General features: G+C 44.5%; 1 protein-coding gene across 1 annotated transcript; it reads right to left on the bottom strand.

Annotated features, from left to right (window-relative positions):
* Window positions 1–225: 225 nt before the first annotated feature.
* On the bottom strand, window positions 226–17,376 carry LOC118096647 (lysosomal acid lipase/cholesteryl ester hydrolase). Its single transcript, XM_035138710.3, has 10 exons — window positions 17,152–17,376; window positions 16,033–16,159; window positions 10,942–11,059; window positions 8,429–8,627; window positions 8,169–8,278; window positions 6,805–6,941; window positions 5,524–5,664; window positions 4,779–4,850; window positions 2,441–2,512; window positions 226–1,728 (listed from the first exon to the last, which is right to left on the bottom strand). The coding sequence occupies exons 2-10, from the start codon at window positions 16,150–16,152 to the stop codon at window positions 1,495–1,497; spliced, it is 1,203 nt and encodes a 400-aa protein (XP_034994601.1). The 5' UTR covers window positions 16,153–16,159; window positions 17,152–17,376; the 3' UTR covers window positions 226–1,494.
* Window positions 17,377–18,863: the final 1,487 nt, after the last annotated feature.

The raw sequence follows: 18,863 nt of genomic DNA, 5'->3' as shown, positions 1-18,863 counted from the left end.
ATCGTATTTCCTGATATTTATTAGAAAGGTAACCTGAGAAATATTTGCTGCCTGGTGTGTGATCAGCCATTTTTTCCTGCAGAAGATTGAAGAAACCCAGGAAACAACTAATTAAATTTGTTTTCTCCTCTGACCGACAACACAAGAGTAAGGTAGAAAGCAGTGGGTTCCCCCCCTTGGGGGTACTCAAGGGTACGTAGTACCAGAACCTTTTAACTAGAAGAAAAGCACTAAGAAAAAGAAATCCCAAGATGATTTATGTCAGTGTTTCCCAAACTTGGGTCTCCAGCTGATTTTGGACTACAACTCCCTGTCGGGAACCAGGCGTGGGGCAGGAACGACCCCCCAGGCATCACACAGGAATGAAAACAGCCTTTCTCTCTCCCAGACGTCTTGATGACCCATGCCTTGTTGTTGACACCGGGCACATATAAATAAATCTTGCAGAGTAAACACAATGGAGTGAGACAGAGGTTTGTGCTATTAAGCTACTTTTATTACTACGTAAAAGTCAGAACAAAGGAAAGCATGTCTTCTCTCGCTGAGAGAAGTCCGAAGAAGAAAAACAAAAAATGGAAACAGAATATAGCATCACATCCGTTCCCATGATCCAACAGTCTTTTGCTAGAATGCATAACAGAATCTGCATTGTGACTGCATTGTGACTGTACAGTGGAGGAATATAAACCCAACACTCCCATCATCCCTAGCTAGCAGACAGGGGCGTAGCGAGGCATGGTGACACCCGGGGCAGCAAATTGCCATGCACCCGGGTGGGCGTGGCGTCGCATGGGTCGTTACGTGGTGGGGTATTGCCACCCCCTCGCACCCCCAAAGCCACGCGCCTCGCTCCAGCTACAAACTGCAGGTAAAAAGCCCGCTCAGCGCGGCACACCCGTCGCACTGAGCGGGCATTTTACCTGGAGTGAGGCGCGTGGCTTTGGAGGCGTCGATTGTGGGGCAGGGGCACGGCCCTGTGTGACACCCCCTCCAGGGCGGTGTCCGGGGCGTATCGCCCCCCTGCCCCCACTTGCTCCGTCCCTGCTAGCAGAACCCAGTGGTCAGGGATGAGGGGAACTGTAGTCCAAAAAAACAGCAGGCAACCCAAGTTTGGGAAGCACTGTGCTGTTTTGCTATATATGTAACATGTAGCAACAACATAGTTGCACCAAAGGAAAACATCTAACTAAATATCTCTTAGCTCCCAGCCTTATTAAACACTTGCCAAATTACAAAGGTATTGCAAAGAAAAGAGGTTGTGAGAGAGGGATCTCCAAAGCAGCATTGAGTGTGGTATATAGATTTTTCTTCATCACCATCTCAGTTATTTCTATGTACAGTTGCATCAAAGATTATGGATATCCCCTGAACAAGAATATGAATATTTTAGCACCACCTCAATTGTCAACTCAATTACAGCAGTTCTAATTGCTTTATCCATGATCTCTGTGTACATGCCCTCCTTCACTAAGACTTCCGAACATCAGTGATGCACTATGGATACTTCTTCATTATCTCTATGATCTCCATAAACATGCGCTCAGGTGCATCAATTCCCCAGATAAAATCTAGGTGGCTCCATTCGGGAATATGCTTTTCATAAATGAGGTTAGTAATCCGTGGGCGTAATAGCTTTACATCATTTGGCTGTGCAAACAAGTCTTGCCCTCCAGTCCACATTGCGATTGGTATTTGAATATCTTCTATCCTGTATACAGGAGGTGTTGCCTGGGGGATAAAACAGCAACAGTAATGACCGCTAAAGACTTCCTTTCAAGCAGATGATGTAAAAAACAAGGCAACCCATAAAACAAAGTATGACTATACACAGGTTGCTTGTAACTTCCCTCTGGCCAGGCAACTTGAAGCAATATAGTATGATATATCCAGAATCAAGATTATTGGGGTATTATATATGTAACTGAACCATTTTCACAACCAAAACTCAATTGTTAGTGGCGTATAAACTGTGTCTCAGCACACTGTATTTCTGGAAACATATATAGTTTTTCATAATCTACCTCTCAATTATTACACTTGTAAATTGCAACTCCCGCCAAACGTTATTCCACATTATGTATACGGTAGTAGTGTAAAAACTAGGGAAATAAAACCTATTTTAAACTATTTTTAAAAACATTCAGTCAACTAGCAAGCAAAATACAAAAAACTGCAAAATACCCCCAGTTGCATACAACAGAATGTTTACTAAAATAGTGTATAAATTTGAACATACCTGAGAGAAAGAAATGGACTTTAGAGAGCAGCCAAAAATACGCGAGGATGGGGGCTGAACTTAGCTCCCTGACATAGGCATGGACATAAAACTAATGTGGTCCCTCTCTAATCTGTATTAAGTGGGTGGGAAATAGTGTCAAAAAAGTTTCCACGTGCAATATACCTATCAGAGATGTTATTCTGATTTCAAACACTGCCCTACCTGATTGTACTTCTCCATATTCTTTTCCTCTGAACCATGGTCATATCCTTCAAATCGTTTTTTCAGATGCATCTAGAAATAAATTGTGCATTTCGTTAAAATGTATAATTTCCAAAGATGCAAAAAGTGTGATATGTAGGATTTTAGCAATCTTGACAACAGCCCTGTAAAACAGACTGCTGTTATTTATCCCTATTCTTTAGATAGATTGCTATAATGGTCTCATTATTAATATCCATCTATAATCATTTCATAGTTCCAGAAAACATTTCTTAAAGCAACTATGGATTAATACACTGCTTCTTTAAAATGTTGCTTTATTTCCACATGAGTACATGGATGGAATCCCATTGCATTCTTTTCTGGGAAGTACTAGATAGAGTCAGATTTCATGCCCCACATGAACCTTTCCCTGATTCCAAACATCGGAGGAAGCTGCTTCCAGCCATTCTGTAGATAATATGTGTAGATAATACACAAATAATAAACATCATGCTGTGACAGAAGAGCTAGAATGATTGGCAGCATGGATGGCAGGATGTTTGGCAGGATTGGCAGGATGTTTGGCACAGTTTAAAGCAAGTAGAAAGTGTGGGTTGGAAAATGACGGAGATAAGTGAATCTGGTTGTGTGGGGGAAAGTCAGAGCCCAAGTGAAAGTGAGATGGGAGAACTACAGAAAGTGAATGGGGAAGAGTTGGGTTGGCTGATTCAAAACATAGAATAGACAGGTTAGATAAGAAAACCAGATTTCAAAGAACTGACCTGCCAAATTAGCTACCAGGCTAAGTTCAAGGTGCTGGTTTGGTTCATAAGACCCTACACAGCCTTATCTCCAAAATGTTGCAAAAGACAACCAGATAAAGAAAATGCCATAGTGGGAAGAGTGGGAGGAGGGGAGCTGGACTTGGCTAATTCAGAGCCGCAGGGCTAGAATCTTAGCAACACTCTCCAGTTGCAGGGCTCACACTGCTTCTTAGAAAAAGTTGGGGGCATTTGTCCAGACTCTGTTTTGTCCAGCCTTTGATTTCTCTCTCTCTCCTCCCCCATTCCCAATTAATCCCAGATTCCTGTGTCTGTGTGTATATGATGTTTGATGTGCGTGTCTTAGTCTTATGGTTACATAGGTAGTAGTGTCACACTTTCCTTATGCCCATCCCTCTTATTGGTCCTACTTTTTAAGGTAAGGTTTATTTATAGCTGCATTCTGCTTCATGTACTTCTCCTTATTAGTACTTCTACCTTGTATGTATGCATGTATGTATGCATGTCATCCACCCATGAGGGTGGGGCGAGCCTCTCCACCACGTGGAGCCTCTTTGCTGCCTCCCCCTCAGCTGTAGGGCGGCTGAGGGAGAGGTGGTAGGCAGAAGCAAGTCCCACGCTGCCATTTCAGGCAACGTGGAACCTGCAGGTGCATAAGCCACCACGTCACTCCTAAAAAGTTTCGCGAGGCCATTAAAAAAAAAACCCCACCTCATTTTGTCACACACACCCCCTCAGTGATGACACCCGGGGTGGTGTCCCCCTTCCTCCGTTACTGTGCATGTGTGAGTAAGTCTTGTGAGCAAACTGCACACAGTCCAATACATATACACAACAGAACAGGGATGGAGGTGGTACTGTGTTCTAAACCACTGTGCCTTTTTGGGCTTGCCAATTGGAAGGTCGGCGGTTCAAATTTCCGCGACGGGGTGAGCTCCCGTTGCTCTTTCCCAGCTCCTGCCTACCTAGCAGTTTGAAAGCACGCCAGTGCAAGTAGATAAATGGGTACCGCTGTGGCCGGAAGCTAAACGGTCTTTCTGTGCCTTCTGGCTTCCGTCACAGTGTTCCGTTGCACCAGAAGCAGTCTTAGTCATGCTGGCCACATGACCCGGAAAGCTGTCTGTGGATAAATGCCTGCTCCCTTGGCCTGAAAGCAAGATGAGCACTGCAACCCCATAGTTGTGTGCATGTGTGAGGGCTTCAGTCATTTTAAAAAAAATTGGGGGGGGGGAATTGTAAAGCTGGCTAGCACAAAAGTCCTTGCATGGAGCTACCACCTGAAATTTCAATCACATATGGGGAGGAAATCCCCAAACAGGTGCATTTCCCCCCTGCATGCCTCCCACTTCGTCTCAAGTTGGCTCAGGGTGTGTGTGTGTGTCAAGAGAATGGAACCCATGGAACAGCTGGGGGGGGGGAGAGAATGGGGATCATTTTGTCTGGTAAGCCAAAATGCTTGTCTTGCAGATCAATTGACATAGCACTATGATGAATTCCTTCAATGAAAAATTGAATAAGCATAATATTTGAATTAGCATAATTGAACAAGCATAATATTTGAAAATTCAATTTACCTGTTTCCAATGAAACATATTTTGCACAGATGTTCCAGCAGGAGAATGGGCTGGATACATGTCCATTCGGCTCTGAAATAAAACAGTCCACATGGCTGTTCTTCTTGTTGTTTCCAATCCAACAACAGGAAGTACCTCACATGTCACATGTGCCCAAGCAAATGCATGTTTTCTCATCATAAACTCACCTAGGATTGCAGGGCTAGTTTTCAAGAGAAAGGATCACCCTGCAGGGGCAGATGGTCTTGCCATGCCCTTGCCACTTCAGGGGATTGGGTGTGTAACATATAAGCAATGACGACAGTATAGTGACTGTGCATAAAGCTCCAGGACCAGGTCCATGCTGTCTGTCCGGCATCTACCCAGCTCACTGGGAACCTATTTTAGTGGTTAGTGGGTGGTAGCACCATGTTTGAACGGGAGCCAAGCTCTGCTCCCATACCCAGTGGCCACCTGCCATTTTGATTTACCTAAATTTTAATGCCCCAGCCCATAAATCTATGAAATTAGTGTGAGTGCTTTGTGTGTGTTCTGGGGACCATCAATAACACTGAGCCAAGGGCACCCTGAAATCTGGTGCTGTCCCTGCCCACAACTCTTTTGTTGTTGCTTTTGGTATGTGTCACGGTTCCAGCTCGACTCCCAGGGTCATCAGTCTGTTATGCTTATTCCTAACCTACGTAGGCTAAACACAAGCTCCCCTAAAATTTCCATTAAGTGTTACAAAGACAAGAATATAACTTACCAGGTTTAAATTAGGGATGTTATATCCAGCCACATAGGAAAGAACATTGGCACAAAATTTAGGCTGATAAGTGCAAAACCTAGCGGCTGGCTTTCTCCATCGCATAGCGTAATGAAAAATACCTTTCTGTCCAAATATTGCCTGAAAAATAATATATTTGAAATTAGCTACCACTAAACCAAATCAAGATCAACATCCTATTCTCAGAGAGTCCCATTGTTTTGGAATGTGTATGGAGGCAGGAGGGAAAGAAGTCTATAGTGGTTCCTCAGGCTGCTGCTGCTGCAAATCTCAGCAGATCCACCTTTGCCTCCAAGCTAGCAGCAGCAGTCTGGGTGGCCAGCAGATGCCCATTTTGCAACTGGTGCTGCCAGGATGTGGAAGAGGAGCCAGCCAAGCTGCATCATTCCATAACACTTAAGTTCCTTACCCACTTCCTATGTCATTATGTAGCATAGCTCCCTTCCTATTTCTTATTAGCATCATTTCCAAATAGACAGAGGTCTGCTTAAAGTTCTGATGCCACAAGTCCAGTCCTGCTGCCAATGAGCAGAGGGAGGGAGGCAGTTCCAAAGCCCTAGAAGGAGAGCCCAGATGTGCTTCAAGCACCTCCTGCTCTTCAGCTCAGGTTCCTCTCAGGGCCGTTCCGCTGCTTCCAGATGACACCTCAGCTGGAGCTGCTTCACAATTCCCTCAGTGGTACTGTGCTTGGGAGGAAGAGCATTTGCTGTGCAAACTCTCCTGTCCACACTGGGTAGCGGAGAGCTCCAGACCTACAACACAAACCAGTCTGCATGCCTTTTCCTGCTTGCATTGCAAATGTCAATGAAACTGCAGTAGGACCAGCAAATATGGCAGGTTGGGTTGGACAGGAGAATAACTGCTGTGGGTGGGGATAGTGGCCAGAGTGCTGAAGGGGCCCCCAGAAGTCCCTCATACATGACAGTGCCACTTCCTGCTTTGCCTCCTCCCACCATAGATCTAATGGGACACTCCTTAGTAAATTATAAGAAACTGTTACAACACTCTTAGTGCCTTAGGGAAGAACAGTGGGGCACCCTGAGTTTGGCAAACAAATGAGAGCAGGGGTGATGGCGCTAGCATATACACGTGTGTGTGTGTGTGTGTGTGTGTGTGTGTGTGTACACACACACACACACACACACACACACACACACACACATATGGACTATGAATATAGATCTTTACTCAACTCTGTGCCTATATGATTGACTTATGAACTAATCTGTGCTCATATAAATAGTGCCCAGAAAGACTTACGTGCAGGATCTTATCAGGAACACGCGATAGTTTTATGACTGGGGTTGTGCAAAATGTCACTGTGGTTACAGGTGCCAAAGCAAAAAATACTTTGATTCTTTCAGCCAGTTTTGGCCAAGTAGAGAATCCTATGAAACCTGAGGAAATAAAATTTATCCTAAATCAGCAAGTTGTCAATTTCTTCAACTTTCTAGAATACGCATAGCCCTTGCAGTTGATAAAAATGTAATTGTCTTCCTTCATGTTGAGTGCCTTTAGCTTTATATTCCACTCCTGTTGGGCTTTTTAATGGCTAGTCAGTGTCTTGGGGGGGGTGTTGAATGGACATGTTAGTTTATGCTGGTTTTCGTAATATTTTGTACTGTCTAAAATGGAATGGAATGCCTGTTTTTGATCTGGTTTTTAAAATGTATTATGGTTTATTTGTGTTCATTTCTGTAAGTCACTTTGGGAAGCATTTTGACTGAAAAGCAAATTATAAATCTTTTAAATAAAGAAGGGGAGCCTTGCTAAATGCAAGGGGGTGGATAACTCAGTTCCACTTGTTGCTCTGCCCTTTTTAAGTGGGATGATGTGCATTGGTCCATGTGAGGGCTGTCTGAGATTCCTGTCCAAGACTGTGAAAAGAGACGCTCCTATCCAATGTAGATTGGGGATAGGGAACCTGTTTCCTTCCAGAACATGTTGGACCCCATCAGCCCCAGCCTGAATGACTAATGGCCAAGTATAATGGGAGTGACAGTGTAACAACAAACACTATGGGGGCCACAAGTTCTCCATCCCTGGTATGAACAGTCCTGAGCTATGTGCATCCATGGTTTGTCTCTGTATCAGGCAATTTCCTACTGAACTAGGGGTGGGAAAGTGGATCCTGCTGTCAAGTTAGAGATTCAGCATTCCCACTCCCCGATATGGCACACTTGATGTCAGTGATGTCGAGTTGAAAACTGCATCTGCAAAGGAAGAATCAGGAGCACAGATTTTCCCCTTTCTTCCTCTACATCCCTGCATTTAAATTAAGCCATGGCTGTAGAGGAAGATTCTCTCTTTGCAGCCACAATTTGAAAGCAAGTTGTGGCTCTGGCTTCAAAGGACAAACTGGGAGTGTATTCCAAGCGCAGTGGTTCTTCCATTCCAGCACTGCACTTTTTTGAATCTGGCACCTTTTTGGCCTCAGAAAAAGGCACCCAATTCAAAAAACAAACAAACACCCAAATCATAGCAGAAGTTGGCTGTATGCTGTGCTCCCCCTCTGACAGCTTTGTTTCTTTCTAGACCTGGTTTTTCTCAGTGTGTCATTAGAACAATAGCTCCACATCCCATTGTGATGCTGATGTGAAAACAGCCTGCATTCTGTAACATACCGCTTGTGGAGCCTTCAGAATGGCCTATGTAATATAGTTGTTCCTGCCCAGTTTTATTCAGAATGAAGTGTATAACAGCTGGAAGGTCATAGTATCCCATCTCATGAAAACTAGAGAGAGAAATGCACACAATAAAGCAAGCATTTGTGATGTAATTAGCATTAGCAATGGATAAACAAGAGGCAAGGATTAGCACAAACCAAAGAAAAATATCTACATGGATCATGTGATGACATAATCTACCATCTTTGTTTTCTTACCTAAACTCCCAGAATTTCTTCTCATTTCTGCTCATTGTTTTATGATTTAAAGACCAAGGATTTCCTCTGCTGTTTCCAAGCCAAACATCATACCCAGCGTCAGCCAGTATGAAACCCAAACTGTTGCTGGGCAAGTTCGAAATCCAGTGGGTAGCATCTCCAACCAAAGCATGTTGCAAAAGCACACTGGGCCGTGGACCTGTAAAATAGTAAGAGATGCTTTGTTAAGGGCCTGTTATATTCTATATAAGGGACTCCAATTTTCAGTGTGGAAAGGAAACAATTTGACGTATTCTTCTTTCTAACTTATTTATTCATACCCCACCTTCTTCCTTCATGATGGGTCTCAAGGCAACTTACAGATAAAAACAAGAACTGCTTAAAACATAGAAAAATAAATCATTACTATACAATTAAATATTGATACAATTATAAACTACAGTCATACTTCGGTTTAAGTATGCTTCAGTTTGAGTACTTTCAGTTTAAGTACTCCGCGGACCCGTCTGGAACAGATTAACCCACTTTCCATTACTTTCAATGAGAAAGTTCTCTTCAGGTTAAGTACACTTCAGGTTAAGTACAGACTTCCGGAACCAATGTGTACTTAAACTGAGGTACCACTGTATATGCATATATAAAATCTGTTTAAAACATACCAGTAATTACAAGAAAAACCTCATGGCACCAGCCCTTTCATTAAAAGCAGTCAATTCCCAATTGCCTGTTGGAACAGATTGACTTCACCATCTGGTAGAGAGACAGCAAGGATGGAGCCTCTCTAGCTTCCCTAGGGAGTTCCAGAGTCTGGGAGCAGAAACCAAGAAGGCCCTCTCCCATGTCACCACCAAACATGCCTGTGAGGGTGGTGGGATGGAGAGAAAGGCCTCCCCCCAAAATTGCAAAACCTGGGCAGGTTAATATAAGGGAATACCATTTTTTTCCCAGATAGCTTGGACCTAAGCTGTGTAGGGCTTTATTAGGTCATATACAGTACATTGCATTGCATTGCTGTCCTTCTGCCAGCATGTGTCACTGAGGCCAAATCAGATGTCTCAAGGAATGGGCACACTTGGCACACTAGCTTTAACTGTGCAAATGCACTCCTGGCCAACACAGAGACCTGAGCATCCATGCTTCCAGGAGCATTCCCGAATTGCGAATCTGTGTCTTCAAATGTTGAATCCCTATTCCCTGTTCTGCCTTCGGACTGACCAAGAGTACCCCTGTTTTGTCTGGATTAAGTTTCGGTTTGTTCACCCTCATCTATTACTGATGATAGGCACTAGTTTAGAACCAAGATTGCTTCCTTAGATTTAGGTGCAAAGTCAAAATAGAGCTGGGTGTCATCAGCATACTGGTAACACCGAGCCTCCGAATGCCGGACACCCTCTCCTGGCGGTTCATGTAAATGTTTAAATAGCGAGTCCCCAGCACCATCTCCTGGGTTTGCCCCTCCAGGAAGGAACAGAGCCATTGTTAAACATTGCCTCCCATCCTAGCAAAGCAACCCAGAAGGATATCATGGTCAATGGGATTGAAAGGCACCGAGAGGTCCAGCAGAACCAACAGGAACACACTAACTTTGTCCAGTTCCTGGCGTAAGTCATCAACTAAGATGCCCAAAGCTGTTTTTGTCCCATAACCAGGTCTGAAACCAGATTGAAATGGATCTTGATCAATCAATTAACTGTCAATAGAAGTTAGCCCAATTTGCAGCTTTACTTGTTCAGCCCAAGACACTTCATTTGAAATGAGTAGATCACAGTGTTCCAAGAGTCCTTGCTTCACATATGGCATGACAATGCATTTTTCCTGTGTTGCCCTTGCAATACAATATCAATATTGCAATACAATATTACAATACAATATCAATCAATATTGCCATACAATATCAAGTATGAACTTGTTTGCAAGCGTCAGGATTATTCCAGCATTGCAAAACAACATCAAACCTGGGGTTACATCAAATGCATTCAACAAACACACAAGACATAACCAGCTGTGCATTCACATAAATAATGCTCTTCAATATATTTCTCACAATATCAAATATTTCTCTTGTACATAATCAACACATAAAGTTCAACAAAGTAAACAGAAGTCCCAATAGATCAGTTCATTCATAAAGTCCAAATATTTGCTAGTTTGGATTCCACGAATGTCTTTGTACATTCATTAAAAAAAAATCCAAATGGGAGCTTGCTACAGTTCCACAGAATCTTGAAAAGGACTTCCAGAATAATGGCCTTGTTTCACCCTCCTGGGCTTCGTCAGTTGTACATATTCGTATGTAGCATATCAAGATTATGGATCTTATGACAAAGTGGTTGAGCTGCTAACCTTCACTTACCAGATTATCAATGAAGGGACTAATTAATGGACTCAACACTTAATTCCTATTCAATTAAATCATGCTGAATCACACACAGTTGGGATTCGGATGCAAAACCTAGGGTGGGATGGGGTGTGGCTTGTCAGTGTTATGACGTTAGCCTTTCTCATGGCATTACCTTTGTCTGCATCACGGTATCTTCCATGAGGTATTCTGTAGATTGTAAGTATATATCCGTCTTCTGTCTCAACATGATGTTCCTCACTTGGGTATCCATGATAATGGATGATCTCACTCTGGGGAGAAAACAGAAATGGGTTTGCTTGAGGGCATCTCCTTTGTAATTAAGTGCTGTCCGTCCACCCATCCGTCCTTCCTTCTGCCCACCTGTCTCTGTTAGCAAGTAGCACCATCAGTAGGGAAAGTCACCATAGCCGAGTTTCCCGCTTCACCCAAGCAGATAGAAAGCAGCTACAAGGAACTCTGCCATGAGCTAGAGGCACTGGTGGAGAACGAGGAGTGCGGGGGGGGGAGCGCACCACCTCCGGCAGCGTGATCCTGGTAGCGTGCCATCGCGGCTGCCCCCCCCGCCCGCACTGGCCGTCACGCCCCTGCAGGTGGTGTGCCCTGCCCCAGGATGCGTGCCACACACCCACATGCTCTCCACCCCCTGGTGCTGCAGCATGAAGCTCCACCACTGGCTAGAGGGAGCCCTGGCCGACAAAGCATCAAGGGAAGTTTTAGCCTCAACCATGACATACGCTCCAAAATTTCTCCAATTAAAATAGGGACATCCTATTCAATAATAATAATAATAATAATTAATAATAATAATAATAATAATAATATCCCACCCATCTGACTGGGTTTCCCCAGTCACTCTGGGCAGCTTTCAACCTATATAAAAATGTAATAAAACATTAATAGTTCATCAAATTAATAGTCAAATTCATCCTCCAGGGGATCAACTGCCAGGAACAGCCAGGAGCCCAAGGTGTGGGAGGACATGTGGGCAGAGAAGGAGAAGGAGGATCCAAGAGAAGGGGCCAGTGACTTGTGGGGTGCTGTGCCCCTCGTGGTGGAGGAAAAGGGGAGTCAGAAGGTGCTTGAGGAAGCCAGAGCAGGCAAGGTGGGAAGGGAGGGTTGCCTTGTTGTTCCAGCTGTTTGAGACAGAGCACAAGCATGCAGTAGTAGGTGCCTAAGACAGGTGCGTAGCAGGGAGCATTCTTGTATTTATTTGAAGGTTAGTAGCTGAGGTGACCGAGTGCTTTGCCAATGAAGAACTAAAGATCCTGTTGCTCATCCTCAGAGAATCTTAGAGCTGGAAGTGATCCAAGGGAAATCTAGTACAACCCCCCACAATGCAGGAATCTTGGATGACCATCCAACCTCTGCTTTCCAAGGAAGGAGAGTCCACTACTTCTCGTAAGAGTTCCACTGCTGAACAACTCTTACTGTCAGAATTTCCCCCCGAATGTTTAGTCTCGCAACTTGAAGCCATTGGTTCAAGTTCTACCCTCCAGAGCAGGAGAAAACAAGCATGTTCCCTGTTCCATATGAAAACCCTTAAGACAGGCTTCCTCAACCTTGGCCCTCCAGATGTTTTTGGCCTACACCTCCCATGATCCCTAGCTAGCAGGAGGAGGGAAGGAAAGGGAAAGAGAAGATTTAAAGGGGGGGGAGGTTAAAAAGTTGACATTCTACTAGTTCTCCAAAGTCTTTTTTATATTTTCTCACAAATGATGTGGCTTTCATTACTTCCACACATTGTTCTTTCTTTCCCTTGTATGTAAAGAGAATTTCCTCTGGATGTTCCCACCGGAATGAAAGGGCTTCTGTCAAGAATTTGCATTCACTCCTTTTTTAAAAAAGAATCTTTTTGGGATTTCATTCAAGTTGATAATTCTTTGTTCCTGAATTACCAGTCCTTTCTGAAAGTGGGCCCACACAGTACATTATTTTTGAAGCTTCTGGAACTGAATATCACTAAACAGTCACGTGGGTGGCACTGTGGGTTAAACCACAGAGCCTAGGGCTTGCCGATCAGAAGGTCGGCGGTTCGAATCCTTGCGATGGGGTGAGCTTCTGTTGCTCGGTCCCAGCTCCTGCCAACCTGCCTTCCCAGCGGGAAGATAAACGTCATTTCCATGTGCTGCTCTGGTTCGCCAGAAGTGGCTTTGTCATGCTGGCCACATGACCTGGAAGCTGTATGCCGGCTCCGTCTGCCAATAACGCGAGATGAGTGCCGCAACTCCGGAGTCGGTCACGACTGGACCTAATGGTCAGGGGTCCCTTTACCTTTACCTTTACCTTTACCTTTACAAACTGTCACCTGGTGATTTCTTACTTTTAGCATAGGGTGATTCACTGTGAAAATCATGTGGCAACTGTAGTATTGCCGATTCCACCAAACAAAGTGGTTGAGTGGGCACATCTAGTAGGTAAACTGTTCCCAAGTTCTATTGGGCTTTATATGCTAATTGTAACACCTTGAACGTGGCCCAGTAGCAAACTGGCGACTAGTGAAGATTTCTGAGCACAGGTATTATATGCTAATATGGCCTCACTCCTGCCAGCAATCGTGTTGCACTTGCAGCTTCCAGGTCAAGCGCAAGGGAAGCCCCACAAAGAGTGCATTGCAGTAATCCAGTGTTGAAGTAACCATTGCATGAACCACTGTGGCAAGGCTTTCCCAGCCTAGGAATGGCCACAACTGTCAAACCAGTTGCAGTTGGTAAAAGGCAGTTCTAGATCTAGAACTAGAAGCATCCCCAAACTGTGAACCCGCTCCCTCAGGGTGAGTGCAGCCTCATCCACGGTAGGCAACTGGTTACATTTTCAGACATGGGAGCTTCTTACCCACAGTGCCTCCTTCTTGCCAGGATTCAAGCTCAGCTGTTTTAATTCATCCATTTCACCACTGCATGCTGGACTTCTTCCAGTTCAGATATTATGGAGAAATAGAGCTGCCCTGAAATGACCTCTCCCAATGGCTTCATGTAGATAGCCACCAGATGCTACTGTCTGGACTTGGTCATGAAGGTAGGATTGGAGCCACTGTAATGCAATGCCCCAAATTTGAGTTCCTTGGAGCTGGTCCAGGAGGATACCATAGTCAATGGTATCAAGTGCCAACAAGAGATCAAAAAGGAGCAAGGTCACATTCCTCCTGTCCACACTCTGCAAAGGTCACCCATCAGGGTGACCAAGGCCAGTCCTGAACTCACCTGTGTCCTCCAAGAATGTCTTCAGTTGCTCCACCACTATTCCCCAAAAGGGTATATTGACCACTGGCTGATAGCTATTCTAATCCAAAGCATGTAGACCCTGTTTCCTTAGGAGAAGTCACACCACTACCTCTTTCAATGCAGCAAGGACTGCCCTCTCATGCAGTGTAGCATTAACCACACTCTGGACCCAACCAACCAATCAGCCCACCCCTCTGCTAGATTTAGGATGGACAGGGGTCAAGGGGGCATGTGGTTGGATGCAACTGCCCTGAGATCTAAGAATAATTTCACCTGCAATCAGGTGAGACTGATTCACAAAACAGGGGTTGCAACAAGTGCTGAGTCAACATTACTCTGGAGTTGAGAAATCTTATCCTCAAAGTGCATAAGCCAGTTTATCACAGTGGGTCTTTGAGGGCTCCAGAGGTCCCTCCCTCACACTGGGCCTCAGTAAGCCCCAGATCATCCAAAATAACTCCACCAGCTAGCTACAAGAGGATGCAATACGAGGCTGCAAAATGAGCGTTTTCGCTGCCTGTATCACCTCATAGTAGGCAGGATTATGTGTTCTTATTGGCTGCAGAGCAAGAATTGTGCTACTGTATGGCTAGTTTCATGGCCTGGAGCTCCTCAGATTACTAAGGAGCTGCTCGGGCTTTAAAGTGCTGAAGAGGACACTCAGGAGCCTAACATGTCAACTGCCTGTTTTATCTCCCTGTTCCATCAGAAGATCAGGGCTTCAAAGCTGGATCACCAGCTTTTCCCCTGGAAAGTATCCCAGAGCTGCCAGGAACATTTCAGGTTCCACTCACTCTCTAACAGCAGGTCGTCTGAGCTGAAGATCTCTGAGTATGCATGTTAAACGTTTTTTTCATGGGTTTAACTGAAAAGCAAATAAGCAACCAAGTAAATATAACTACCGGTAGGTGGCTGGGAGCTGAGTAATTTACCAAAGGGTGGTTGACAAAATTTTAAAAAGAAAGAGCAAGGTTTCCTTTTCATTGGAAAAATATGAGAATAGCAGTGTTGTGCCAGAAATTCAACTGTAACTTCTAATGATCCATTGCTGTGTTGCTAGCGATTCTGGAAGCTGTGATGGAACTGTGGGGAGTTACTGTACAGAAGCAGGAGGGAAATGGATTTTGAGATTACTGTAGATTGTGTGCATGTGTGGCAGACAAGCTGAGGATTTGGCAACCAAAAAGGCAACTTAGGCTACTCTCCCCACCCCCATTTTAAAAACTCGGACATAAGTCTATACTGCAGCAATCCAGACACTGATTGCATAATTTTGCCAGCTCCCTAAGGGGCATTATGTACCCAACAGAGGCATGGTCTTAAATCCTTGACAAATTTCCTTGTTGCTTGGCACAAAATCCTACTGCTTAAGATAGAACTAGTCATTTCCCCCCAAAGTCTCAGTATATGTATTCTCCCAGCATAGAATCATCTAATATCCAAAAACCTCTCCTTTCACATGGATTTGCTGAGAACAAAGTGTATTTAAGAGCTGAGTTTTAGACAGAAAGACCAGGTACCTATGCTTCTGATGATTCAAGTCTGGATTTAGACTACAGGACTGAAGGGGGTTTCTGTTGCTTCAGGATAAAAGCAGGTATTGCATTTCTGCTTTTTGGTCAGAGTTCCTTTACAGATGCAGCTGTATTTCTCACACCACTGTGGAAGGTCTTGTGGTCTACTGACTGAGCCATCTCTTATTTGATGCCCAATACCCTTGGAGTTGTGTCCCCAAAGTCCTGGATGATGTCTCCTCTGTTACTAAGCCTTTCCTCAAAACCTACCTAGGTTAATCCCTTAATTGCTATGCACTGCATTTGTAGGTCAGTCTGTAACCAAGCCTGTGCCAATGTGTGATGGGATCACCCTTCCCCGTTTATTGCTACCCATAGATACTTACTATGTAGAAGTAGTAGTATCTGAAATAGCCCCTAGTACTTTGGCACAAGCACTGGTGATTCCTTTTTATCTCTCTTATTTTAAGGACAAAGAAATAGCAGTCAAAAGTTCGTCTTACTTACAACATTCATAAAACACTCAGGATCCACTGTATCTGCAGTCACAGGTTTTTCTGAAGCTTTGAATTCTTCTGAACTGTAAATTCCTTGGCACAAATATGCTGCTATAATAAAGCCCCACATCTTCAACCTGCATAACAACAACAACAACAGTAGTAGTAGTAGTAGTAGTAATATCATATGTGGTTCCTGCAGATTTAAAGCAGGAATGGTGTGCCCACAGCTTTTGGTTAAATAAAATTCTGAAACCAATGTAATTCCCTGGTGGACCCTTTTTGACATAAAGAAGATGTAAGAATGTGTTGGAAATGGGAGGATGTAAAACAGATAGGAAAACTATGACCTGGTATAACATGCGATCAGAGCATCATTTAAAACATTTTCTCTCTCTCTGAGATTCATGCTGAAATATATATATATATATATATATATATAATCAGTTGGACTATTATGTTGTTTCCCAGCATTTCCTTTCCTTGCTCAAACAATGGGAACAATGGTGAAAACCACACCAGTTCCTGGTAGCTTTATCTGTGGTGAGGGGGATGTGTTGAGGGACTGGTAAAGTTTTGGATCCTTCAGATCCAAGTCTTCCTCTGGTTTGCCCTCAGCATGTCCCAGATCTCTCACCAGGCACCAGCTCCCTCTTTTTTTTAAGGTCCTTCTGATTTTACAGCTCCAAAATTAGTAGTCCAGAGGCCAGGGAAGTTTCTGTGGTGGTGTGTAGGGGAGCTACAGCATCTGATCTCGCTCTTTTAGGTCGACTCTCTCTCTCTGCTCTTGGGGAGGGAGATCCAATGGTTCCTATGGCCCCTGGGATTTCAGAGATGTAGCACTACAAGTCTCTGTTTTCAAGACCTGTGTAGTTCCACTAACAAAACTTCCAAATCATTTTCATGCATTGTATGCATATAGCGGTTCTATAAAACACACTCCCCAAAGGGGGAGAAGTCTTCTGTTCACTATTCCCAGAGCACTGCCTCATCATCAAGAATATTTCAAAAGCACCAACTATATTTTTGTTGATCAGAGTAGCTTCCTTTCTCCAAGCCTAGAACTATATTTCCCGGAGTATAGTCCCTAAAAAGGAAGGAAATGTATATATACAAAGAGACTACTCACCTAAAGCAGGATTCTCACTCTTCTTTGTTACAGTTGCAATTTTTTATTTTGGACTAGAGTTCCCAAAGCGCAATTGCTAACGTTATTTGGACACCTTAAGTTATTAGGCGAGTTTGTCGTCCTCTCTCAAAAGAAGTGCAGAGACCCGACTGAGCTTCGCAGAAGGGTTTATAGAACGGGAGTGTCCTAAAAGTTCTGGATGAATAGCAATCCTCCCAGAAGGTACATCGGAGGGTTGCTCTCCGCCGCCGGGCAGCGTCGACGCCCACTCCCCCGCTCCCGGGATTAGGCGTGACTCGGGAGCGGAGCTACAACCAGGCACGCTCCTTCTGGCGCGGAGCCAGGCACCGGTGAAGGAGCCTGCTGTGGCGCCCCCACCAAATTGCGGCCGGGGCCACTCCCCTCGGCTACCACCCAAGCCCTTTGAAGAGACCCAAAGCAGTTCTTCAAATCCCACCCAGTTAGCGACTCATTATTAGCTCCTTCATTACTGTATGTAAAGAGTTCAGTACAGCCCACAGAGACTGCGTGCGAATGTCGCTATATGGCTGAGAGAGCCTTAAGTGGATTTCATGATGCCTGTCTAAAAATACAACATGCGTTTGATCGCAGTCGGCAAGCAGGACAAAGCGAAGGCAATGGAAATGCTGCCTCTCCCCTTTGCACCTCACGATGCTAATATCACATGAAACTGTCCAATGATGTGAACTATCTCTTCCGCTTTGTGTTGGCATCCATCTGCCTTGAGAAATAATGGAGTGCGCCGCTGGGGCTGAAGTCAAGCCACTGGGTTAGCAGCACTGAACTACGGCGCAGACCACAAGACCCAACTATTAGTCTCTCGCAGATGTGGTCCAAAGGAAAGCAGAGGAACCCATTAGACACCAACTTGGCTGCAGGTGTTGCCAGAAGGAAGTGTAGAAGGTGCCATCCAACCGTCTTAGGGACTCCACTCTGGATTTGTGTAGGGCAGGCACCCCCAAAATGCAGCCCTCCAGATGTTTTGGCCTACAGCTCCCATGATCCCTAGCTAACAGGACCAGCGGTCAGGGATGATGGGAATTGTAGTCCAAAGCATCTGGAGGACCAAAGTTTGGGGATGCCTGGTGTAGAGTTTGTTTGCTCCTTAGCCTTTTCTTCTGCCAAAGAAATATTGCAAGGCAGCAGAGCTTTAGGACCAGAGTTTTCCTTCTCCTAGGTGGGTGGCAGATGGGGCTCAGGTTGATTATTTAATAATAATCAATTCTGCAGATGTATTGAGGACACCTGGTAGCAGATTTGTTTGCGATGACTAAAAAAATTGAGTCGATGCTGGCATGTTTTGGCACTGGGTTAAGCCTGTTGCTTCATCAGATCAATGATTTCATTATACATGCGTTGAGGTGCATCCAAGCCCCAGAGGAAATCCAGATGAGACCATTCCAGAATGAATTGGGTGAGAAACAAGGTTCTTAGTTTGGCTGTTGGGTCTGAGAGCTGGTCTTTTCCTCCAGACCAAACTGAAGTTGGCACAGACCTATCTTCCATTTTATATAAAGGAAGGTGGAGGAGGGTGGATGAAATAGAAAGAAACCTGTTGAATCATTGCCTGACGTTTTTCATCTTTGGGTATACAAATGATTATGAGACGGATTCTCTTCCCTCTGAATTCTCATCATTCTTAGTGATGGGTGGTGTGTTGGGTTAGAGACATGTAGCTTTCCTCCCAATAC

This window comes from Zootoca vivipara, chromosome 5 (assembly GCF_965207765.1).
Source record: "Zootoca vivipara chromosome 5, rZooViv2.hap1.1, whole genome shotgun sequence".
Classification (NCBI taxonomy): domain Eukaryota; kingdom Metazoa; phylum Chordata; class Lepidosauria; order Squamata; family Lacertidae; genus Zootoca; species Zootoca vivipara.
This window is presented reverse-complemented; position numbering and strand designations above follow the sequence as displayed.